At 37.7% G+C, this 26,411-nt stretch overlaps 1 protein-coding gene across 1 annotated transcript in view; it reads right to left on the bottom strand.

Moving 5' to 3' along the window:
• Nucleotides 1-1,913: 1,913 nt before the first annotated feature.
• ntng1b (netrin g1b) overlaps nt 1,914-26,411 on the bottom strand; it is a 48,920-nt gene continuing 24,422 nt past the window's right edge. Inside the window, exons 3-6 of the mRNA XM_089131366.1 lie at nt 20,391-20,563; nt 11,381-11,407; nt 11,101-11,145; nt 1,914-3,081 (exon numbers count right to left, since the gene is read on the bottom strand). Coding sequence (XP_088987492.1) covers nt 2,831-3,081; nt 11,101-11,145; nt 11,381-11,407; nt 20,391-20,563 — 496 coding nt within the window. The 3' untranslated portion in view covers nt 1,914-2,830. The remainder of the gene's footprint in view (nt 3,082-11,100; nt 11,146-11,380; nt 11,408-20,390; nt 20,564-26,411) is intronic.

Below are 26,411 nucleotides of genomic sequence, written 5' to 3'. Positions count from 1 at the left end.
AGAATGAACAATAATTCTGCAGAATTCATTATTCATAGCTAATGTTAATTTCAGCATTTACTACAGCATTTACATTTTAAGATCCAAATCTGTATGTAAACATTAGAAGATATTTAATCTCAAATTAGCTGTTGATCTCAAATACATAAAAAAGAGTAGTTAATTCCTGTGATGCAAAGCTGAATTTTTAACATTGTTACTCCAGTCTTCAGTGTTGCATGATCCTTCAGAAATAATTCTAATATAATGAGTTTATGCTCAATAAACATTTCTAATTATTATCAGTGTTGTTATACAGCTGTGCTGCTTATTAAAAATCTGTTGCAACATTATAAATGACTTTCCTGTCACTTTTGATCATCAATTTAACGCATCATTGTTGAATAAAAGTATTAATTACAAGAATATACATGGCATTATATTTGCAACATTATATGTTTGAATCACACCAGCAGGATATTGATGATGTTCATTATCGGAAAATAAACCCTGATGGGTTTATTGTGTGATAATGACTGGCTGTTCGTGAATTCTTATGTATATCAGTTCTTACCATATATTGGTAGCCCATAATGTTAAAGGAACACTCCACCGTTTTTTGAAATAGGGCTTATTCACAGTGTCTCCTACATTAAAATAGTTTGGCAAAAGCATTTTTTTTTTTTCAAAGTGCATGCATGGTCTTCGTTTGGCAGCGCCGACGCTAGCTTAGCTTAGCATAATGAATGGAATCCTATGTTGCCAAGTAGCTTGTCATGAGTAAAAGAGATTAAAAAACAAAACTTAATTACTTCTTGTGGCCTGTGTATTCACAACGAGTACAAATATAGCATTTCAAATTAAGACTAGGCTATTAAATAGGCAGATATTGACTTGGGACTATATTAGGGTGAATCACAGGCGAAGCAGTGCCACTTGTGCGCAGCCATATCACGCAACCCCAACTTCCGTCAACATACCAATTTTTAATATCAATTTTTGGGTAACACTATAAGTATACAGTAATAAACTTGCAAATCATTTGCAAATTATTATATTGTAGTCTCTACATTGTTCATATATGAATAGGTATACAAATAGTGAGTTCTCTTTTTTACTGAATTTATTATTATTGTCTAATTAGCTCATGTTTAGTGAGTTGAATAATGTTTTTTTTATGTTATGTTAATCAATGTAAATAGTTCTCACAGATTAGGTCACAGAAAATGGGAAAATTAAGTTACGGGGATAGAATATGTAGTTTGTATAAAAACTGTTAAGCCAATGGAAAGTCCCTGTAAACGACATATGCCAACATGTGTATGTGTGTGTTTAATGGATTTGTAAATATTTTAAGCAACACTGAATATGAATGCAATTAATGTCTTTATAAATGTTGTTTTTTTCCCCCATTTTCCTTGAGCCAATCTAAACTGAGAACTATCCTCCTAATAACCCATTAATAATTCCTTTAATACAAGCTACAATTAAAAAATAATAATTGGGTTAATTGCAGTGACAATAAATGAAGAACTCACTATTTGTATAATGCATATTATTAAATTAACAATGTAGACTACATTAATACATTAATAGTTTGTTAATGATTTGTAAGTACTTTATTACTGTATACTTAATAAAGTGCTACCATTTTGTTGAGGTTGTTATGTTATGTTATGTAGTTAAGTTCAAAATTTGCATACTTTGGCCGATGATGAATGTTTCTACGGATTCAAGGTGGATGTGTTTACATGTCTGTGCACTATCGTCATCTGTTTGGGAAAGTGCTAACCATTCATTTCCACACCCTCTGCAATTTGTTGGATCTCTAAAGCTGTTGCTAAGAGCTTTGAGAACACACTTGAGCTGCTGCAAACACACCTGGAAAAAAAAAAAGCACCTGGTTGAAGACTTTCTTTCACAAAACGACCATAAACAGTTCTTTTTTATCTTTAATTCACAAACATAGTTGGCTTCAAGCAACAAAGGATTCCTCACCAAAGCCCTTTGGTGAAACCTCCCGTACAGTTCGGTCGGTGAGAATATAAACTCATGTTTTAAGCAAAACGATTAGCAACTGAACAAGGATATGTAACTCCATCAGGGCAATAATAAAAAAAAGACCCAGCCAAAATTTCTACAGGTTGTCACAGCGGTGCAAAAACAAGGTCTTCTTGTTCAAATTCTCAATGTCATGAAAATACCCCAGTACAAAATTTCAACAGTTGTCTCTCACGTCACTGTACTGTATATTTGATCATTTCTGATAAACAGGATACTTTTTTTGTGTGTGACAAACATCAGGGGTGTTTTACATGACTTCACATAGTTACAGGAAGAAGAGAGAGGGTCAGGAAAAGGTAAAGTGTGAGAAGTTTGACAACCAGTCGTGGTAGCGTGTGCGTCAATTTTGGTGGCAGTCTATGCGAGTTCATCTTCACATCAATGATTCGTCTCCAAACAAATCGAAATTGCAGTGTCTCTGTGCTCTCGGGTTTGAGATGAAGTCTTAATCTGACGAATGGCTTCAGAGCAATGTAACAGTGTATTTGATTTCATCCTAACATTTTCAAAAAAGAAAGAGTCATTAGTGTCAGCGATTGTTCTGTTGTTGTTTTTTTTTCTCTTGCAGTTTCTCTAGTTCTTTTTTTTTTTTTTAGTATATCCATCATCTCCGGCAAACTTTAATTAACATAATACTGAGTAGAAAACCTTGTGGTTTCCTAAAAATGAGTTTCGTTTTTTTCTTCTGCATCAAGGGAGCATTTCTTTTCAGCCGTCGTGTGTCCTCTGACAGAAACTCAGGATTAGAGCCCCCGTTGGGAATGTCTTTGGGGCGAAGGCGTTCCCCTCAGAGTGATGTAAGGCCCCGGGTGGCCAGCAGGGAGGGGATGAGAGATAGAAGAGCCAGCGGGAGAGTCTGGGCCGCGGGTGGGGGGCGGAGGGCCCTCTGGCTGGATTGAAGCTCCTCACAAGAGTCACCCTGGCACTGGGCCTTCTCACACAGTATGCCGCTGAAACCTGCCGGACACTGGCAGCGCTGGTGGTGGTGACACACACCGCCGTTCTGACAGCGCAGGAGAATGTTGTCACACACTCGAGCTGTGGGGAGCAGAGAAAAAGAAAGGTGAACACACGCCACTTTCCAGGGGAAAAAAAAAGTGCATCCATCAAGATGATCATCAGGTTGCTGTGTGTGTGATTGTTTATGATGGGAGCTGGCAAGGGGCTCAGCGGTTACTTTTAAGGACACCACGGGGGATGATAGTCCCACTGTAATATTGCAGAAGTGACATGATTAATCATAGAGTGGGTAGGTGGGATTTGGGGCAGGAAATACATCGTTGTGTGACACATTTTTCAGAGTGTGACCAAAATTGAAAAACACCACTGCTGAATTTTTGGCAAATCTCTGGCATGAAGCTAAATGAAAGTCTAAATGCTGCGCTGCAGGTTGCTTACGCTGACTAGTAATTCAATCAACACCTATTGTTTATGAACCGTTCAACAATGCTTTGATGCTTCTGTAATGGAATCCATAATTGAATCATTTCGAAATGGAAAAAAAACTCAAGTTTTGAGTTTTTCCCCCTTCTAAAAGTCAAGTTCAAATTCAAGACAAACAGGGAATTGGTCTGCAATGAAATATACGTCATAATGCCAATCCAGCCCGGATTCCTCTAATCTCCCTTCCCTTGACCTGTAAACAACCTCTTTAGTGGGGAAAAATAGGACTGCTATTCCATTGTACTTGCTTCAATTATCAAGGAAAATATTTGCTTTGGGTGGAGAGACAGGACTATTTGCTCAGAAACTGAAAGTAATCACATGCTGCTTTAATTCAGATGAATTTCATCTTCACCCTGAGAAGCAGGGCTGAAAAAAAGTACCAGCTATGAGCAATAACCTTGCTAAAACCCAGTATTTAAAGAAGCTCAGGTTTAACTGGTTAGAATGGTTTCCCAGGTGATTAGACAACTGCATAACTCTCTGCTTAACTGTAGACCATTTTGCAAGATGTAGCCTAAACAACACTTGTCCAGAAACACTTCCTGTTTCCGTTGTTTCTTTATTTCAAATGTAAAGAAAACTTCTTAAAGCTGTGTGTTTAACTTTTGGATTGAGTTGTAAATGTTCTGTTGGTTGTATTTTATTCCAACGTTTATGTAGTGTGAAAAAACTGAAACAGGAAGTGCTTCCCCAGACAGCAAACTGACATTGAATCAACGTGGAAACGACGTCTCTCGTGACATTGAAACAACGTTGATTTTGCTCATCGAATTAACGTTGAACCAACGTCAGACGCGGCAGTCTTCAAAGCTAAATGAAAATCGAAAATTGGTTTGCTTTCATAACGTTGAAACAACACGTTGATTTCAAGTTGATTTTCCGTTAGTTTTGAAAGAATGACACGTCTGACGTTGGTTCAACGTTAATTCGATGAGCAAAACAATGTCAGATCAACGTTGTTTCGATGTCATATTTCCACGTTGATTCAATGTCAGTTTGCTAACTGGGTCTGGACCAGTGTTGTTTACATCTCACAAAATGGTCTATAGGACAATGCATTGCTGGACTGTAGTACATTTTCACAAATCTGTCATTAAAACCATGTTGGTTCAAAAATATAAAACTGTTGTTAAAGTTGGCATAAAACAGAAGTTGTGATAGTCTTTTCTTTCCTAATGTGATGTATATTCAAGTGGAATGGCTTCTCAAGCAAGAGTTAGTCATTTTGGTTAAAAATTACAAAGGCACGCGAATTAAAAAACTGTGAAATGCAAATATAAATAATTTATAATAAACACTGCAATATTCCATTTTAATAAAATAAGAATTGTGCATTTTGCTGTTTGATCGCTTCGAAATCGGATTAATGTAAGTTTGCTGCAAATAATGAACATGGTATCTGAATTCTATTTTGATGCTACTGTATGTTCTCTGCTGTTTTTCTTCATTTTCTGATTGATTCTATCACGGGTTTCCTCTTATTTTATACTTTGGGGTACTAGCGCAATAGACCTTATGCACCAGAGAAACGTGGGTGCCATCATCTTTAGAATATTGTCTTTGAACTTCCGGTTTCGCGGTCGCTCTGTATATTTCTATGGCATCGCTGTCGAGGAGTAATTAGCTGGTGAAGTGGATTTACTTATTGTACAGTTAACAAAAGTTATCATGAGCATTGTAATGTTTATCATAAGCATTGTAAAGCAGATGTCTTAACAAATGTCGACTTGGAAATTTCTTACGAGCAGTTCATTCATACCTATGCAAGATCGCTGTGAAAATACAGACCGGAAGTCAAAAGACAACGAGCGCAGCACTGAAAAGGGGCGGGGCTACTTAAGGACTTATAATACAAACGAAACTCAGAGGGGCCAGTTACATCAATCCTGTTGTACTTAATAGCCGGCCTGTGGAAGTAGTTGAAAATTTTAAGTACTTGGGTACAATCATTGATCACACCTTAAGTTTTAATGCTAACTCAGAAAGTATCTGTAAGAGAGCTAACCAGCGACTGTTTTTAATTAGGAGATTGAGGAGTTTCAGGGTCAGTCAACATATTCTTGAGATGGCATATAGGGGCCTTGTAGAAAGTATTTTACAGTATAATATAACAGCCTGGTATGGTAACCTGAATGTTAAAGATAAAAACAAACTTTCTAAAATTGTTAATACGGCTGGGAAGGTGATTGGCAAGTCACAAAGGCAGCTTGGGGATGTATTTGATAAGGCGGTACTCAGAAAGGCCCGACAGATATCAACAGACACCCTACACCCACTAAACTTAGAGTTTGAATTGCTACCATCTGGCCGTAGATTTAGGGTCCCAAGGGCGAGCCGGAACATCTATAAGAGATCTTTTATTCCCCATGCCATACATGAACTTAATTTAAACTGAAATTGTTTTTGAGAATGTGTTATAGTAGGTTGGAAACTACCTTTTTTATAATCTGCTGCGCTGCTTTCCATTTTTCTGTTGTTGCATGTTGATGGTGGTAGTACTGTACTCTAAATTGTATGTATTGTAATGCAAATTGAAATGTGGTGTCACTGATGTATTTTTGTTCGGAGAAGTCGAAGACAAATTTCCACTAAGGTGGACAATAAAGTCTAATAATAATAATAGTAAACGACACTTTTGCCATAGCATAGACATCCAATGCACATGGCACCCTAGCGTCAAATGACACGCAGATTTATTTACCTAATACCAAATATATAACCATTATATATTATATACCCATTATAAATTATATACCCATACCCATTATAAATTATATACCCATACCCATTATAAATTATACACCCATACCTAAACCTACCATAACCGAAGCGTCTCATTTGATGCTAAAGGGTGCCATGTGCGTTGGATGTCTACGCTTATATATATATATATATATAGCAATATTTCAGCAATATTAAGGATTTGATTCCACTTGCAATTCTATATAAACAAACCGGAATACATCACATTATTCACTTTTCAGCATTTTAAGAGCTGATGGCGATTTTAACACCGAAAGATCCCTTTTTATATAATATCTCTCCACAAAAAGCCCATCAGGCATCGTTTAACGGGTGCTCAGAAAAGCTCAATGTCCATTTTGAGTGACAACTCTAGAAAGATTTTGTTGGGATTTAAACTTTAAATCTCCAGACTTGGAAGTTTACTTTGTTCACTATGTATGGGATTATCCAAATGCTGACAGGCCTCCAGAGGACCCTACAGAGCTATTGTCTTTCCAGTAGCATCTGTACCCTAGATTAGTTTTGAGCACAGGGTGCGGTTCAAGTGTACCCAGAAGACAGAATCACGGCTGCTGCTTCTTTCTTCAAATATACACACACACTGAGAGAGCACTGAACACACACTCTCAAGTCTGCCCCGGTCTTCATCTTCATTGTGAAAGACGTGCAAGGTCATCCGTCACATGTAGCGTACAGTGGGATGGATTGCATTTACACTTGTGTTGCGCTTTACCTTCTGACCTAAGAAAAAAAAAGAGGTGTGAACCCTGGCCGAGGTCTGTCTCTCCCTAGGAGACATATGTGCTGTATTACACCTTCGCAGATTACAGTGACTTTTTCACACGTCAATGGAACAGAACAGGCAGCTCCCGACTTGAGCAATCGCGACGCGCGCTTACAGCAGATCTATCCGTCCCGACAGGTCAGAGAAGAGGTTTCAGTTTTCCTTATTGACATGAATAATCATAAAGTGTCCAATTTGTCTGGGTTCTGTCAGCCTAAGGCCGTGTGTCCACCAAAGCGTTTTTATCCAGCTGAAAACTCTAGCTGAAAACGCTGTGCTTTGGGCGCTTGAGAGCGTTTTAGCAGGGCAGCGTTTTTTCCATTGAGACGTTACGTTGCTATGATACGAACTATCCTCAGAATAGTTTACTTTTAATTGATTTCACGGATAATTTGTTTAATACTAAAAATGTATGTTTCACCCATTTTGCTCGGTTAGCTCTGCTGGTTGATGTCGTTGTACAGAAAGAATGTTGTGACAGTTGGTCAGTGTGCTTTAGTCCCGCCCCTCCTCCACTGTGATTGGACAGCTGGGTAAGAAGTGACAGTGATGAGTGCTGCGTTTTATCCAAAGTTGAACATTTTTAACTCTCGGCGACCAGTAAAAAAACGTTGTGTGCTCGGCCCTTCAGCGTGAAAAAAAAAAACGCTCAGCGCCTCGTTATGCTCATGGCGTTTAAAAAACGCAGCGCTCCCATTGAAAACAATTGAAAACATACGCCAGGCGCGTGGAAAAACGCTTTGGTGGACACACGGCCTAAGTCTCTCCCCTCCACTTCCGGCTCATGAGAGCTTATTTCGGAAAAAAAAATATGTATGGTAGTCAATGGCGAGAGACAACTTATCATTTTATTCTATCTGAACTGTGCCCTGAATTACACACATGATGTTTGTCAACTTAAAAGATAATTATGAAAGTCAAGAAAGTCGCAGTTTGAACTACTCAATAAACTACATCTCCCAGGAAGCGAAACAACGAGCAAGATCCGATCCAATTAAAACGTAAAACTATAGAAAATTTAGAGATAATGTGCGATTAATCACAAATTAACTATGACAATGTGATTAATCGAGATTAAATATTTTGCACGTCAGGGCGATGTCGCTTAAGTCGATTTAAAGGAGCCGTATGTTAGATTGTGGCCAAAACTGGTACTGCAATCACTTTCAAATTACTGTAGGGCGGTGTATCCCTTCCCCCTCCCCCCTTACTCGAGGTTGCCAGATAGGCTCCAGCATCCAGCATTTGTTTTATCCGACAGAGCTGGCAACCCGAATGCTACAACACTACTGACTTCGTGATTGGCAGATCGGTGGAGGGTGGAGCATCAGACCAAAACACAACATGACCACATCAGTTGAGGGCTGCAACTTCACTTTTTAAATGACAATATGCTGGCCGGGCTATTGTTTTCAGTGATATCAGTATTTGAAATGAACATGATTTCTTAATGTCTAGTGAAATATCAGGGCCCTTTTATGATTATTTGAAATACATTTCTTACATGCAGCTCCTTTAACCTGATTCCTATGGCAAAATGGGCCGCTTATATAGTCAGCAGCCACTCCCAATCTGGCGTGCCTGATAGGATTGCGCATCATTGCCTCTTATCTGTAGGTTTGTGCAGTTCAGCGAGCTAGACAGCTCTTCACTGTGCTGGCTGTGCAGTTGCACTGCTTTTAAAATACAGGCTTCAATATTCTCAAGAAAAGTAGTTTTCCCATAACGTATAGCTACTGTACGCAGTACTCGTTCCCTTACTCTGAGGGAACCGAGGTTATGTTAATAACTGTGTATGTTTAGTGCACATGCATTGATTTACAGAAGTTTCTAAAATCAATACATGTGCAGTAAATCTACCTAGGGCTGCACAATTAATCGAATTTGTAATCGCGATTACAATTATGGATGCCACAATTATGTAATCGTTCAAAGGCACAATTATAAAAAGTCCACTTACATTATTCTGTGTGCTTAAAATGTGTTTTTTTACAGGTTATCTTAAGGGTTTTTTCCCCATTGTTTTCATTTTAGTTAGTGTAACATTATAATTATAATTAGCATTAAAGCAACACTATCTAACATTGTTTACTTAAAATAAAGTTTCCAAATACTTATCAGTGGTTTATCAAGTCGTAACAGGGTGAAAGGCACTCCTGCCGTCGCCTGACGGGGTCTGTATCACTGTTACTGGCACTATGTAACTTCGGGGTTCGGGTAGGAACCCGACCACAAAAAGAACTACAAAATTCGACTGCTTTACATCAAGCACTATAATAGTCATTATTTTGTTTTTCTTCGTTTCTGATGTTGCAATACATCATCCTTTCATGAAATCATGTAACATACACTACCTTGTCTGTGGACATCGTTCATTCTAAAGCCAGTGCTGGGTAAACAGCGAGTGTGCGTGCGACGATAGGCTAAATTATTTACGACAGCGGCAATGGACAATTTCGTTTCCAACCAGTAGGGTGACCGAAGAGGAAAAGTTAGTTGGTGTTACTTTAAACCATGGAAAGGAATCGAAAGTTTTTCAGGAGTTTTCAGGCGTTTTATTTTGATATAACAATTTGCATGCAATCACTTCGAAAAATGGCATAAACCTGTTCAAAACATCATTCAATTTAAATTGTGATAATCGCAATTAATAATCGCAATTATAATTGCAAGGCAATAATCGACAATTCTGATTTTTGTCATAATCGTGCAGCCCTAAATCTACCACCATCTCATATATTCCTCACATCTTTCTCTCAGATACTTGAGACTAATTACATTGAAAGGTCATGTTATCAAAAAACCCTGTTATCCAGGAGGTCATCATTAAAGACTGGCTGTCCATTGGGTTGGACCTAGAAGATGTGGGTGTAGAACAACCAGACAGATTCCCACAATCCTGTTTTGTTCTGCTTCTGGTCCTGACAGAAAGGAGACCACTGTCTGTCACTCACAATCAGCAGGGGTGGCGAAAAGCCTTCGGTTTTTCAATCCTCTTTTCTTAAATACTCCATAAACATCAAAAGAGTTGTGATTTGTGGCTTTTAGTTCATCCTTAAGCTTTGAGACCATCTAGATGTTAGTGACAAAATATTTTTAGCAGCCTCTGAATGAGATTAGCAACTATCAGATCATACTTCATGGCCATGCATTCGAACTTTTTCTGCACAAGCATCTGATTGACTGACAAACTAACCACAGACGATGAGTCACACAAAATTGTTTCTCGGACTTCTTGTCTGTTGAGATTTGTGGCAAGACTGAAAAATCGCAGAGGAGATCAAAGTAGAAACAAAGGCATTTTGTTAGGATGAGGCGCAAGAAAAAAAACAACTGTTGGTTGTTTTGCAGGCATTAAAGTCCCCGTGAACCGGAAGTTGCAAAAGATTTTTCTCCAGTGCTGTGACGTATTTCCAAGTGAAACGGAATATTGAACAGAGGGCAGGGTTTTACTCTAGCGCTCCTCCTCTCCATCTCTCGCTCATAGCAAACTAACGGTTTGAGGGGAGTGGTTAAGCGTTTCCCCACCCAAGTTGTGAAACCTACGTCATCAGAAAAAGAAACCGTTCCAGACCGGAAGTAACTTTTCAGATTTTGATTAAAGATTACGAAGGTAAAACATTTTTTAAATATATTTTTACTTGCACGGATTAATTGTTCACCACAAGACTAGTAATATGCGCTAACAAAGTAAATAGGTTCAATTTTGATTTCACGGGGACTTTAAAACAACCCGGTCTCATCCCAAGACGTCATATCACTGACGTTTTGGGACATCTTTTGACCATACGTCAATATTCGCCTTTTTATGGCCCCCTTAAACGTCGGTAGATGAGGTTATGGGATCCTAACTCTACCCCATACCTAAACCTAACCCTAAACCTAACCCGTCACCTAACTGACGTTAAAGGTAAAGCGTCAGTTGTATGACGGCCCGGGATCGCCATCTACCGACGTTTAAGGGGGCCCTAAAAAGGCGGATATTGACGTATGGTCAAAATACGCCCCAAGACGTCAGTTATATGACTTTTTGGGATGAGACTGTGTTAATTAAAACAATAGTTAATTTCTGAAAGTCTTACCTTGATTTCGGTTTGCAACTCCAAGTGAAGAAGCATTTGGCCGAACTTGATGAAATGAAAAATAAGAATCAATTTATTTCTAATTTAAACTATTTACAGTTATTCAGTATTATTTAATAATATAATGCTCACAGTTGGCTTTCAGTTACTTCTGTCCATTTTATCAACAGACCTTCACTTAGGATATTTGAGTATTTTTAAAATTCTGTACATTTTAATGTATCTTTATTGATTTGAAATACAAATTATGTTTATTACACCATATAAGTGAATAACTTACCAGAGGTGCCAAGATTGTTTGGAATACCTGGGGGAAAAGAAAGAACTCAAGTTAGCATCACTTGTGTAAATTACATTTATAAATTACAAAAGCTTTTTACAGTAAATGAGTCAGACAAATGTTTAAACTGTGATGCATCAATATAGAAATATATATATATATATACAGCCCATTCTCACCCCCAAGGCGTCACTTAACTGACGCCTTGGGAAGCATTTGGACATGCTTCAATATCTGACGCTTTAGGCGCCCTTTAGCGTCAGTAAGATGACGCCCTAGGATCGCATGTACCCTACCCCCACCCCACACCTAAACCTAACCGCGTCCTCTAACTGACGCTTTCCTTTAGCGTCAGTTAGTTGACGCCGTAGGATCGCGTCATGTAAGTGACGCTAAAGGGCGCCTAAAACGTCAAATATTGAAGCATGGTCAAAGGTGACGCCTTGGGGTGAGAATGTGTTGATATATACTGTACATACACACATTTATAATATAAAATATATATGAAGAGTTCAGATGCAAAAGCCTCTAAGTGCCATTTGAAATTTTCTTCTAAAATGATCATTTTTATCAAGCTTGTATATTTAAGTTCAGTGATTTCACTTAAATTGCAATGATAATTACCTATTAATTGTTATTTAAGTGAAATTACTGAACTTAAATATACAAGTTTGATAAAAATCATCATTAAAGAAGAAAATTTCAAATGGCATTTAGAGGCTTTTGCATCTGAACTCTTCATATATACACCACATAATTGTACTAGACATGTGGGAAGTTCATGTGGGGAAAAAAGTAAATACTCTGAAAACCAAGTGAATTGACACAAACTGAGAAAGTCAAAAAGTGTTAGGTTGTGCCCCGCTCTCCCCTACATACATTCGGCCAGAGTTTTGTTTATGTTATTTATTATTCATGAATTAGTGGTGCTATTAGTTAGCACATGTTATTAAACGATTTGCCTTTCCTATCCATCAGATTCTTTCTTTATATTATTATTTTCAACCATCAACTATTATGACAGGCCTGACATTTCAAACCGTTGGACCTACGTGCAGCTCTGCAGTCAGTCTATAGGACACGTTTCAAAGAATAACAGCCCTGAATATCTCAGCATGCTACGGCTGCAAAACCAAAGACCACCGAGGTGGTTTACACTTTATGTATTCTCCAGTGTTTTCAGCACAATGCTTGACTAGCAACAGCTATTTCATCGCCACATTATGTTTAGTCCTCAAAAGATTTCAGACTCAGACGTGGCACATCATAGGCCTCATTTCAGCGTTAGCGACTCAAGGCTAATTGGGAATTCTGCTCACCTGAGCTATGAATGACAAGTCTGGAAAACAGGAAGAAATGGACAGCTGGTAGAAGAGCTCAGTGTGCATTGATTAAACCAACGCACATCGTATTTATCACAAAAGTACCAAAACACACATAATTCTTTGCTTCTTGAGCACCTGTTCTTCCCACATGGGACACAACAAGAGCACAGAAATGAAAATCCGCCTCTGCACAAATAAGATCAGGATCTTAAGGTTCTGCCTGGCACACATGCGTTATAAGACATTTTTGCTGTATTTTGAAGAATGCTGCTGTACGCAATGCTAATATAACATGTGTGCATAAAGGAATATGATCAGTTCCACAAAACTATATTTCATGTGGTTTGACATTATCATTCTATTCATTTCTGCCATTTCTTGTGATGATGTGGCATCGACAACCACTTATCGTAATTAGAAACTTATAGACCTTACCAGAGAAACGTGGGCGCCATCATCTTTAGAATATTGTCTTTGAACTTCCGGTTTCGCGGTCGCTCTGTATATTTCTATGGTAACACTTTAGAATACGGTTCCTTCGTTAATGATTAACTACACAAGAACTAATGAGTAACACAATATTAACAATCTAGTAACTATTATTAACTAACAAGAAACTCTGATTAATGAACTAGTAAGTAATAGCGCACAGACGAAAGTGGTAGTTCACTATTAAGTAATCAATAATACTATTTTTTTAATACTTCCCAGAGAACTACTGAAAAAGTTTATTAACAATCTAGTAACTACTATTAACTAAAATAAACTCTTATTAATGAATTAGTAAGTAATAGCTCACAGATGAAAGTGTTACTAGATACTTCTGTGGGAGTTACTAATTATTTGGATTCGTATTATAAAGTGAAGATCATTGGAACTAACTAGTAATTACTCAAGTGTTACTAAAGACATTTTCTAAAAGTATACTAAAGTTCACCAAAAATCTCAAACGGTTGCACAAATCATGACTAGATCATGTAGTAACACTTGAGTAATTACTAGTTAGTTCCAATGATCTTCACTTTATAATACGGATCCAAATAATTAGTAATTCCCACAGAAGTATCTAGTAACACTTTCATCTGTGAGCTATTACTTACTAATTATTTGGATCCGTATTATAAAGTGAAGATCATTGGAACTAACTAGTAATTACTCAAGTGTTACTACATGATCTAGTCATGATATGTGCAAACATTTGAGATTTTTGATGAACTTTAGTATACTTTTAGAAAATGTCTTTAGTAACACTTGAGTAATTACTAGTTAGTTCCAATGATCTTCACTTTATAATACGGATCCAAATAATTAGTAACTCCCACAGAAGTATCTAGTAACACTTTCATCTGTGAGCTATTACTTACTAATTCGTTAATAAGAATTTATTTTAGTTAATAGTAGTTACTAGATTGTTAATAAACTTTTTCAGTAGTTCTCTGGGAAGTATTAAAAAAATAGTAGTTATTGATTACTTAATAGTGAACTACCACTTTCGTCTGTGCGCTATTACTTACTAGTTCGTTAATCAGAGTTTCTTGTTAGTTAATAATAGTTACTAGATTGTTAATATTGTGTTACTCATTAGTTCTTGTGTAGTTATTCATTAACGAAGGAACCGTATTCTAAAGTGTTACCATTTCTATGGCATCGCTGTCGAGGAGTAATTAGCTGGTGAAGTGGATTTACTTATTGTAGAGTTAACAAAAGTTATCATGAGCATTGTAATGTTTATCATAAGCATTGTAAAGCAGATGTCTTAACAAATGTCGACCGGGAATTTTTTTTTTACCAGCAGTTCATTCATACCTACACTGTAAAAATGATATGCTTTATCTAATCAATAAAATTGTGGCAACAGATTACAAGCAATATTATTTATTAAATTGAACAAATTAGAATTGAGTAATAGTTAATCAAATTAATATTCTAATTAATTCTAATTTGTACAATTTAATTAATAATATTGCTTGTAGTATGTTGCCACAATTTTATTGATTAGATAAAGCATATTATTTTTTTCAGTGTGTGCAAGATCGCTGTGGAAATACAGATGGGAAGTTAAAAGACAACGAGCACAACGTTAAAAAGGGGTGGGGCTACATAAGGTCTATAGAGACTGTCCATAGTCGGAGCTGGGTTGATTACGTTTTTTTTCCTGCATATTTGCTGTCCAAAATCTGGAAGACAAATTTAAAGTACAGCACCATACTCCATAATACACCACAATCCATAAATAAGTAAATTCTCTCGAGTTGACTATGTTTTGTAGTCAAGTCGACTACAAAACTACTGCTTTTGAACCCTCTGATGGGGGTTCAAAAGCAGTCAGTTTGATGCTTCGGGCCACCTGAGTCTCGAGAGACTGGTACCCTTAGTAGATTATCTGACAGAATGGAAGAATCTGCCAAGCCGAGGCTGCATCTGTATGCATTTCCCCCATTGGGGATTTGAGACTCCACCCCAAGGTGGTGGAGTATATGGGAATTTTATGGCCAAGCAAAAGTGGATCTGTTTGAGTCTCAGAACACGACACACTGTCCTCTCTGGTTTTCCTTCACTCTGCTCCCCGGAGTTCTGGAGAGAGTCTGCCGGACTGGAATAAGCCTACTGCTAGTAGCACCATGCTGGCTGAGACGGATTTGGTTCATGGACCTTATATATTCAATTCAATTCAATTCAAAGAACTTTATTTAGCCGTTATAAATGCGTTTACAGTTCCACAAACGAAGCACAATATACCACACACAGCTCTATATAAACAAATAATAAGTTGTTACTGAAGCTTGCGAAGTAAATAGGCAGTAAACATTAAATAGGTTGCATTAAAAATTGATAAACAAAGATAAATCACAAATCCAAATACACCTTGGTGAATACATTTATGAACCATTTGTGTTTCTAATGGATGTGGCCACAAAACTTGTCATGGCTCTGTTGGTCCTGAATATGAGTGATCTGTTTATCTGCTGATTATAGCCTATATCTCTAAGGGTAGGGCCTGCAACTTGTATGGCTTGCGACCTGACTATAGTGCTAGAGGGCCTATCTGCTGGTCCCTTTGAGCCCCTCAAATCGGTCTCAGAAAAGTTTCTGATCTTTAAGACCATCTTCTTTATAGCTATTTCATCACTTAAGAGATTTTGAGACTTACAGGCCCTTTCGGTTTCTCCCACCTGCCTTGAGTTTGCACCTAGGATGGTTAAGGCATTTTATATTAAACAGGATTACGTCCATAAAGTGCCGACCAATCAACCGAGGCCTTTCAGTCCTCCTTTTAGTACTTTAGGGACCAGGAAAAGCTGAATTTCCTCTATCCAGTGCGAGCACTGGACACTTATGTCCTCAGAGCTGCCCCGTGGAGAAAGCTAGATGCTGCGTCGCCCTGCCATACATCCTGCATTCCTGTGATCGACTTGCTTCGGCTATATCGAAGCTAATGCTGGTCAGACAGGATGTGCTTTTATCCTTTCCTGGTTGTGGCGTCATCCGGCCATGACACTCACTCTCGCCATTGGACTAGTTTACATACGTGCTTCTGACGCATTCATGCAGGGGCGTTCCCAAAGCATCATCGACGCAGCGTCCTGTTCCCTTTCTGAGGAAACTAGGGTTACAGTCGTAACCTGAGACGATCTCCTCTGCTCTGACTGGCAGTAGGGTGCTGGTGAAAAGTCACAGCAGGACACTTTCTCTTTCACACGCAATGTTCCATCTGACTCTTTAAGCCAATCCCACCAGACAAAGACATGGATTTCAGTTTCTGCTGAATGATTAGATGTGTGGTCACATGCAGCTATATATCTGCACGAGGAGGGTCCTGCCTACCATGAATCTTAACATAGAGATAAATTGCTTGTGTGATTACAGCAGAAGACTTGATGACAAATGAAAGCCATTACAGTGTAATTAAATTCTGCACTTTCATCAAATTCATCTTTATGTGAGAGCCATATGTTTCATAACCTCACATGTAATATGAGCTGCGTAGAAGTGACGTGGTGCTGTGATCGTGATCATAATTTTGCAGGGAAGGGGGACAATGCAACAGTCGAAGACAATTGATTTAAAAAAACCTGCAGGGGCAATAATGTTATTTTGATTTCATATGCAAGCCTGTTGCATTGTGAATTTCTTGCCAAAACAGGTGCTAATATTGCTTTTGATATAGGTGGTCCTTGGTTTCCTCTGTTGGGAACAGATGTGTCCTGGTATTGGGTTTTTAATAACTTGCTGTCAGTCTGAGCTTTGCCCCTGCATTATGAGGGCCTTTATAACTGGGGAAAGGCTAGGACGATATTAAAGGCTTTCAAAAGCATGTGTACTCATACACCACACACACACAAGCACTCCAGGTGCACTAATATAGCCAAAAAGGATCATGCATGCATTGCTGCACAGTGTTGAGAATGCAAAGGAGAATATTCATAAACCGAAATGTCGCAGCTGCCTTCCATCCCCTTGATGCAGCATAGCATAAAATGTCCTTTGCCTGTGACTGCATAAGTATATGGCTTGTGCTTGATGGTAGTGACTTTAGTTTTGAGTGGACCTGCACTGAGGGGGCGAGAGGGTTCTCCTCCCACCATCTGGACCGTGCTGAGTCTCTCACTGTCCCTGAGCTACAGTTACTGACTTCATTAGATTTATTAGGGCAATGAGCCCCCTGCCTTGGGCTGAGAACTTAACAGATGTGCCACCACTCAATGCCAAGATAGATAAGAAGCTAAGGAAGAGGATGACTTCTAGCTCTAAATTTTCAGAAAAGCAACAAAAAGTTCCCAACATAACATTTGAAAGTTTATACCAGAAGCTTTTTGTCTTAGAAGGCAGGGATGTATATGATATGATATGATATGATATTGAATACTGCCCAGCCAAAAAAAAAAAAAAAAGAAAGGAAAAAGAAAAGAAAAGAGAGGCTGTTTGGATATAAATAGTCAAATGCTCAAGAGTCAATGGTTGGATCATTATTGCAGTGATTATTATGTTTCTAGCACGTTATACGTCTGGCAACAGTTCTTCTAATTCCAACTGATATGTATTTTCATTTCTTAAACAACCATGTAGGAAGACACACCATGGCCATATTCCAGGATGACAATGTCAAGATTCATCAGAGTTAAAAAAAAATGTGTTAAATTTACGGTAAAATACCGGAAAGCTGTGGTTGCCAGAAATTTACCGTATAAAATACGGTGACGAGACTTACGGTAAAAAGGTTTTACAGACTTAACTTAAAATTTACAGAAATAAACCCTATTTTATTATCTGATATAAAGTAAAATTATCGACCAATTTAAGTATTAATATCTGTTTTGATACAATTGTAATCAGTGTTGTGCAAGTTACTTCCAAACTGTAATACATTAGGTATTACTTGTTACTGTTATTTAAAAGTAATTCATTACCTTACAATATTACTGTCTCAGAATTGTAATGCGTTACATTACTCATGTATTACTTTTGAGTTACTTTCACCAAAATAACTAAGTAGAACTTAACTTTTGGGCTGTAACGATATGCAATATGAAACCGAAATCGCGATTCGCCACACAACTCAGATCCACGAACCTACAGAATCGAGACACACCTCTTCCAACTCCAGCGTTATTCTCCTTACCATCCAGATCCAATGCTGCCTTATCTTTAAATTAGGCTATTAGTATTATTTGAAGTTAACATTATAAAATACGTAGACCTACACCACAAAACTAGTTGAGGATAAATTATTTAAAATTGGGGAAGTCCAGCATTATGGACATGCCATTTGCAGTCAAAACTTGAAATAAAAATTTTCAGAAAATACATGTACTGAAACGTATATAGGCTACTTCCTTAAAGGACTCCAGACATTAGACAAATATCAGTCTATGTTTTATTTTTAATATTAGGGAAAAGACAAACATTCATGCGTGAAAAAAAAATAGGAGGCAAAATATATTTTTTGTAATTCTGTTAATTACACTGCGCAAATCGGACGAGGAAGGGTTGGCTCTCCAGTCTCCATGGAACTTAAAATATTCATTTTATTTTAGTTTTCGCGTTCGCATTTATGAGGAAAAAACAATGTTACAGACGCGACTCTGAACTGGCACTAAAAGACTGCTTTAAAACTTTCACATAGTCTGTTGCCTTTAAGAAGTAAAAGCAGACAATACACTGTAATACAACTGTAATACAAGCCTCACTGAACATGTAACGAGTAAAATATTTCTGAAAATTGATTAGTAATGCCTTACACTACTGCGTTACAGCAAAAAGTAATATGTTACTGTAATGTATTACTTTTGTAATGCGTTACTCCCAACACTGATTGTAATACACTGACAACCAACAATCACAGCAGTGATGAGAGTTACATGATATATGGAAGCTCATCACATGCAGCTCTTCCACAAGATATATAGAAGCTGCACAGTGTCATTCACTCATACATTAAACACCATCATGGTAGCACACATGAAATTATAAAAAGGCAATTTAACAACATTTAATGTCACATAAAACCCTAATAACTGATTAGAACAAGACTAAGCAAACTATGAAAACACGTTATTTCAACAAAAAATACATCAAATGTGCAGTGTCACGCAGGGAATTGTGGAAATGTCAATTTACGTTTTTTTTTTCAGTGTATATTATACGATGTGCTGTTCATTTTCACTATAAAAACTGTAAAATTAACGGTATTTTACAGTCAATTTACATTAAACGTACCATTAGATCGATCACAGTTATTTACCGTAAGGAAAGGTTCTGTTCACCAATTAACACTTTTTCGCTGTAGCATTTTTACAGTCTTTTACCATTAAAATCGCAATAATTTTTTACAAGAATGGTTGGGAGGGAGCATGACAAATCATTTTTACACATGAATTAGCACCTCTCCAGGTCTTAAATTCATTGAAAGTCTTTGAGACGTCCTTGACTCTTGCATTGCCAATACAAGATCTTGACCAAAAATTAATGCATCGCTTGATTGAAATAACATCATTTATGCATGCATTTTTGGTCAAGATCTTGTAGTGACACCAGTTAGTTGTCGTTTTGCCTGCGCCACAAACTTCTGTGTCTTCAGCTGCGCTTTGTCTCAGTCTCAACCCCTCCGGATCCGCCATGGTCTTTTCTTGGAGGGGGAGCTACTGCAATGATCTCAGTCTGTTTTGGTTTCGTTTTCATATTATTTCCTAGGCTGCTTTTCCTGAATTCTGTTTGGTGGTTAGTTTTCATTGTTTCTGATTACGTTCACCTGTTGTTCATTTAGTTTCCTTGTATTTATACCCTTAGTTTCTTCTGTTCAGTGTTCCATGTCGTCTTAGTTTTACTTGGTTGTTGTTTATAGCTTTCCTGTCTTCTCCTGCGTTCCTTGAATATTGCGATTAAAGGCTTATATCTAGCATGTCATGTGATTTGTGCAACCCAGTGAATAAAAAAAAAAAACTGAATTAATCGTTAAAGTACCAAAACACTGTAGTAATAAAATATGTTCTTAAACACTGATTTCAGAACCCCCCCATGCACATGCAGCCTACAGGCTTATTGTTGGTCTTTTTTTTGTCGCTGTTGTTGCTCTGAAAGTAAAATGTCATTTGGAACAGGACTGAAAAGGTCACGTTTTGGTGCTTGATGGAGCACTATGCTTTCCCATGAGTCATGTCGAGAGAGAGATGGCAGGATGTACTCACAGATATTGGCAGTACCCTTGGGGATGGGCAGGTAGGAGCCCATGCTCCAGGCTCGGCCCTGGAAGTGCCTCTTGCAGCGTGCGCAATCCGGCCCTGTGGTGTTGTGTTCACATTCGCAGCCCAGCTTCCCTTTGTCAAAAACACAGCTGTTGGCATGGAGATTACACTTGCACCTAGCAGGATGGAGAACAAAACATCATAAAAACCGAAAAATGTCAGCCCAGGCTACCGTTTCTATGTTGGTGGCGCGAACAAAGAACCAGGCACAACGTTTGACGTCTTATACGAATCGCAATGTTAATTTATTCGCAATGGGCTCGGAGCCTCTTAGTGGCATATCCATTACAAACTCCAACCTTCAACGTAGGCTTCCCATGATGCTGCGGAAGAGCGCTTCATTATGCCGTTAAAAACAGAGCTCATTTGACCGTGCCCCTGCGGAGATACTGAATAGAAGCGTGGGTCACGTCTGTGACACGAAAGCAGAATGAAAGCCTCTCAGTGGTTGGGCTTTAACATTGGAAAAGGGAAAGAATAAAAGAAGTGGAAAGTCTATCGACACTAACAGCACCTCTTCAAAGTTCCTCTGATCTTTGCTGGGAAAGAGATTTTGACAAAGGTTCCTTGTTGTATCAGATTGTTTAGAGAGCATTAAATGTAGGAGGAAATCAGGCATTCTGAAGGTTGGAGTTTATCAAAACAAGGATGCCTTCCAAGAATTTAATTTTTTATAAAAAGGCGCGTATGTGTAATAATTCATCCTAGTTAAACACTGCGGATGATTATCTTAGCTGCCACTCGAGATGAGTGCTCTCACTTTCCATATCTACTCTAAATATAATTTGCAGTCATTGATTTTGCCAGGAGACAAAAGGTTACAACCGTGTTGTGTACTTCTGACCTCCGCCTCCCAGTGTGATGGGCAGCGGTTAATGAGATCATTGAGCATTCTGGATATGCTACACCTCTCTGGAGGCTTTGTGTTCGGTGCAGTATTTGTTTTTCTGGAGTGCGATCAAAGGAGGACTTTTGCTCTTTGGAGAACCGCGGCGGTGAGGATATGTGGCTACCTCCTGCTGTGAACCCGAGACAGACATGTTACAGAAATACATCCATTCCAATTGACTTTCTACTTTTCATGACATTACGCGTTAATGATTAATAACTGCGGGAAAACAACAGAAAAATACTCTGATTTCAGCTTTCATGATGGTCTACTAACGTCAAATGGAGCTACGGTAAACGCTTTTGTCCGCATAGACTTTGATGGACCCGTTAAACGTGGTTCATTTCGATTATTATTATTAAAGCATTCGGTATTATCATGTAGTGAACTTCTGTGAATATTTTGGCATTGATATGTAGCTACTTTCTAATTTGGCCATTACGGAAGTGCACTGATTCATTGGCTCTCTGGAGTATCACAAAAGGTAGTCAATTAAATATCTTCCATATCTCTGGATGTATCTAACTGCCCTTCATCTAGATAGTAAAATTCCCTAAAGTGTTGTGCTTTGAGATCTGACCCTCGGGTTAATTAAAAACCAGCTGAAACTGGATCATCAAGTCGATGTCACAAAGTTCAGTGTATCCGCGGCACAGCGGCAAGGGACGTGATGCTTTTGCCGTTGGCATTGTCATATTGAAATAGGAGGGAGCGTTGAATATCATTCTGCTGGTGCCGCTGGGAGAACGCCTGGCACGCCAACCGTTTGTGCTGGCAGAAAGATGAAAATCCATTTAATAATTCTTTATTGGCCTTTTTTTTTTTTTCTAGCTCTCCCAGACTGGGCTTTGGCCATTATCTAAGAGTGGCACCACTCAGTGACTCATTTAACTCCACTCTCCTCCCTCCTGTTATAAATCCAAGTCTTAAGTGTTTTGCTTTGCGCACTCACTCTCTAAAGATATGGCTCAGGGCATTATGCTGAGCGGCATTGTCTATGAGGTGTAGTTCATAACTCATATTCATGAATTTTCAAAAGCATCCTATTATCACGTTTTATTATAAAGTTTTATTTATGAAGTATTTTCAAACAAAATGGAGGCAAGATAGACCCTCCCTCCTCCTCATTTGCACACTGTCCCCCCAACCCCATCCCCAGTGTGGAGATGTTTGCTATGTGACAAATGTTTTGGCCTAAAAACATGTGAGCACCTTTAATATGACTCTGATTGTGTTCGGCTGAAAGAAGAAAGTCTCAGTAAAACTGTGATGAAATATCCATTAAATGTACAGGGAATTTTCGTCAACATACAAAAACTCTGACTGAAAAAAAAAATGTGTAAAATGTGGACATTAGACTGTCTATCTATATATGTCACCCACTATATAATAGCAGCTCCAGTGAAATACCACAATGTTATTTCTTTATTCAGTTTTACATGATACTATAGCAAATGCATAAGTATCGCAATTGCATTTTGACATTCCCAGTGCCTCGGGTGTACTGAAACTTCAATAATGATCCTAAAAGTCATGGCCACATTATCACCATTGTGATTCTGTTGAAATGAGGACTCCTATTAGGACTGAGTGACTCTGCGTGGTGGCCAATTTCCTCATTCATCTGGGTGGAATGTAATACATCTCGGGCAAATTGTTTGTGTCTCACCTCAAAATGTAGTTGACCCTGGAGGGGCTCTCCATATTTCAGGGGAAATATTAGGAATTCATCACAGCGTAATTCGCCTACTCCGATTATTCCACTGCAACCAAATCCGATTTGAATTTGTAGCACTCTGGTTGGCATTGCTGGGAGCTACGCCTGCAATTTGTTTCAACGACAAGCCCTATTATAGAGCATTTACTCTGATCTGCATGAATATTATGCTAATAAAGGACTCCGTCCCATCCCTGCTTTGATCAAACACAACCTTTTCCTCATCTTCAAAGCTGCTTAGATAAACAGTGAAGTGGGGACACAGCACATGTGGAAGTATGTAATAAAGTGTTGTGATTATTGATCAATATAGTGCTGGGACAGTTTCTGTAAAATGGGTGACGTTAATGTGTTTTTCAACCTAATTTGATCAGCATATGCATCCGTATTTATATTCACATAAGATCTGTTAAAGAAAACTCGCATAATTTTGATTCCGAAAGCAGCTGGGATAAATTAATAATGTAGTGTTATTTTTGAGATCGCGAAAATGTGTTGATATTCAAGTTTACTGCAGTGGCTCTAGGGAGAGTTTATGTTGATGTTTTTTTTTTTTTTCCCAGTTGCTCGTTTATTATTGATGATTGCAGCAAAGCTTCTCATTAGGCATTATTAAATATCTTCGGTGAATCAAAAATGATTGGCACGAAACATGGCCAGTTGTGACAAACATTTGTACTCAAAAGCTCAGCCTATGACTTTCAAATCAAGCCTCATGTGAGCGGGGCGATTTGCAGTTTAAAAATCTGAATTGCCATTCATTTATGCTTCTGAAGAGTTCACAAGGGCAGGCCATCATCGACTGACACCCTCTGAATAAAATATTACATTCAATATAATAATTCAATGTTTATGAATTAAATAGCTGTTGATGGTTTCTGAAAAACATTCTGAAATGTTTTTATTTGAATATATCTGCTGTGGTTGTTCATTAGTATGAGTTCAGGGAACATAATTCACAAAGAGTGGTGAAGTATTGTGCAAGATGCTGTGAGTTGGCACTCTTTGACATGTGAAACATTTATATTAGTATTACAACACGAGAGTCTGCCGGGATTAAAACAACCAAAGTGATGCAGATTTTTTTTCTTTTTCATCTGAATAATCTTTCCTCAGATCATGCATATTTAAATTGAGCTGAAAGATTGCAATGGCCTAAAAATATATTTTATTGGATATAAAATAATCTTAAAAGTGGAGTATGTAAGGGATCTTGAAGGACGTTGTTTAGATCATGAGCCCTCATGGCCTGTTTTTGATTTGCTGTTAGAAAACTACTGAACAGCAGTCAATAAAGGTATAGTTCACCTAAAGATTAAATTAATGTCATTTACTCAGCCTCATGTCTTTCCAAACATGATTTTCTTTGATTTATAAGAATGTGATGTTTGCTTTTTTCTCCATGCGATTATAATTGAGGAGAAAGGGTCTTCCGAGTTTCAAAAAGGATGCAAGAGTGTTTCACACAGCTGTGCACAAAAGTTTACCCTTGCAGAATTTGTAAAAAAAATATTAATATACTTAAAAAAAATTAGACGGATCATAAACATTGCATGATATTTTTCATTCATTGCTATAGAAGATACTCGCGTGCTTCCCGGAAGACAACTATAACAAAACATAAAAATAGTAATTGATCATCCATGTAATGACACGGTATTAAGAATCAAGGATAAGTACACTTTTGAAGGATAGTCACTTTTATAAATTCAGCTATTTTTTGTCTTGTTTACTATTTGTAAACATCTGTGAAATATCTAATTCATGACATGCTAAATAAAAAATAACCTGCAATTTTTATGATCCCTCTGTCACGGTTTATGTCCAAGGATGACAAAGGTAGCCTTTAAATAACTAAAGTGTTTATTAAATATAAGCCAACAACTCAAAACTATGTGCCTTGCACAAACAATACAGGACAAAAAATATGTGAATTCAATAACTAATATGCAACTAATAAAGGAGCTGAAATTTATTTCAATTAATCATAAATTTTCCCTGATATGTCACTAGACATTGAGAAATCATGTTAATTTCAAATACTTATATCACTGACGACAGTAGACCGGCCAAGATATTGTCATTTAAAAAGTGAAGTTGCAGCCGTCAACTGATGTTGATGTTGTCATGTTGTGTTTTGTTCTGATGCTCCACCCTCCACCGATCTACCAATCACGGAGTCAGTGTTGTGCAGAATTTAAAAAAAAAAAAAATGTTTGAAGGACATGACTACAATTTTATTCGATTTTACCATTAGAATGTGAAAGAAAAACAGCCATTTTAATTTACATTATTATGGCCCTGCAGTTATGAATGAATCTTCTGAATTCTGAATCATAATAGTACTTGTTTGTTTATATATGTATTTTCCTGGGACTTCTGAGGCATTGCTTCAAAACTACTGACCCCATCCCAATAACTTCAAAAAAGCCCGTTCAAAATATCTCCTCTGTAATATTCTTCTCTGTGTCAGAATTTTTTAGGATTAAATTGAATTGAAAACCCACAGGCAGGAGAAGATATTGGATGTACCTGAATCCCCATATGATTTGCCTCAGGAACTAATAAATGGCGAAAATATGGTGACTGCAAAGAAGCAGAAGCCTCAGATTGTACATTTATTTAATCGTAAACATAAGTTGTTTGCTGAAACCTGCATCACTTTTCCTTTCTTACTATTACACTATACCTAATGAAGTTATTTCACATTATGTGAAAGATTCTTTTTTGAAATGAGTCTAAAGACTTTCTCCTTGCATTTCTAAAAGAGAAGCTCAAAGAATTTCACTCTTACCAAAAAATCGGTTTGCCAGTAAATTTTAATTGATGCATCACATTTACGGTTTTATTGAGTGAAAACGGAAAGCATATTTTTGAAGTATGATGACTCAACTTTAGCTTTTAATGAACCCAAGATTTCCGGTGAGGATAATTTGGACTAGACTGTGGGAGCTCATGAGGAGACTATTAGTGGAGATCAAGTGTTGTAAATTAGCAGTTATAACACTAAAATAACAACATATCTGGTTTGTCCAATGCTGTTGTTCTGTCCACACCAAATAAATAAATAACTACCATCAAGCACTGCGCCCTCCATACCTCCCTTTTCTCACGGACTCTCAACACATCAAAGCCGAACAACAGCAGCCCCACATGCCTCCCTTCATCAAGCCATAGAGCAGCCACTTATCTCCTCTTTGCTCTATTTAAGGTTTCATAAATGAACCCGAGGGGTGCTGACAAACTCATTTTAGATCTACAATGTTTTTTTTCCCCAACAAACACATTTTTACGTGATCAGCCTTCAAAGTTGACAATCGATCTAAACCCCTTTTTTATATATATTTTCTGGTGTGTA

Source organism: Pimephales promelas, chromosome 5, assembly GCF_988280905.1.
Source record: "Pimephales promelas chromosome 5, fPimPro1.hap1.1, whole genome shotgun sequence".
NCBI lineage: Eukaryota > Metazoa > Chordata > Actinopteri > Cypriniformes > Leuciscidae > Pimephales > Pimephales promelas.
The sequence above is the reverse complement of the archived record's forward strand: the minus strand, read 5'-3'. Positions and strand labels throughout refer to the sequence as shown.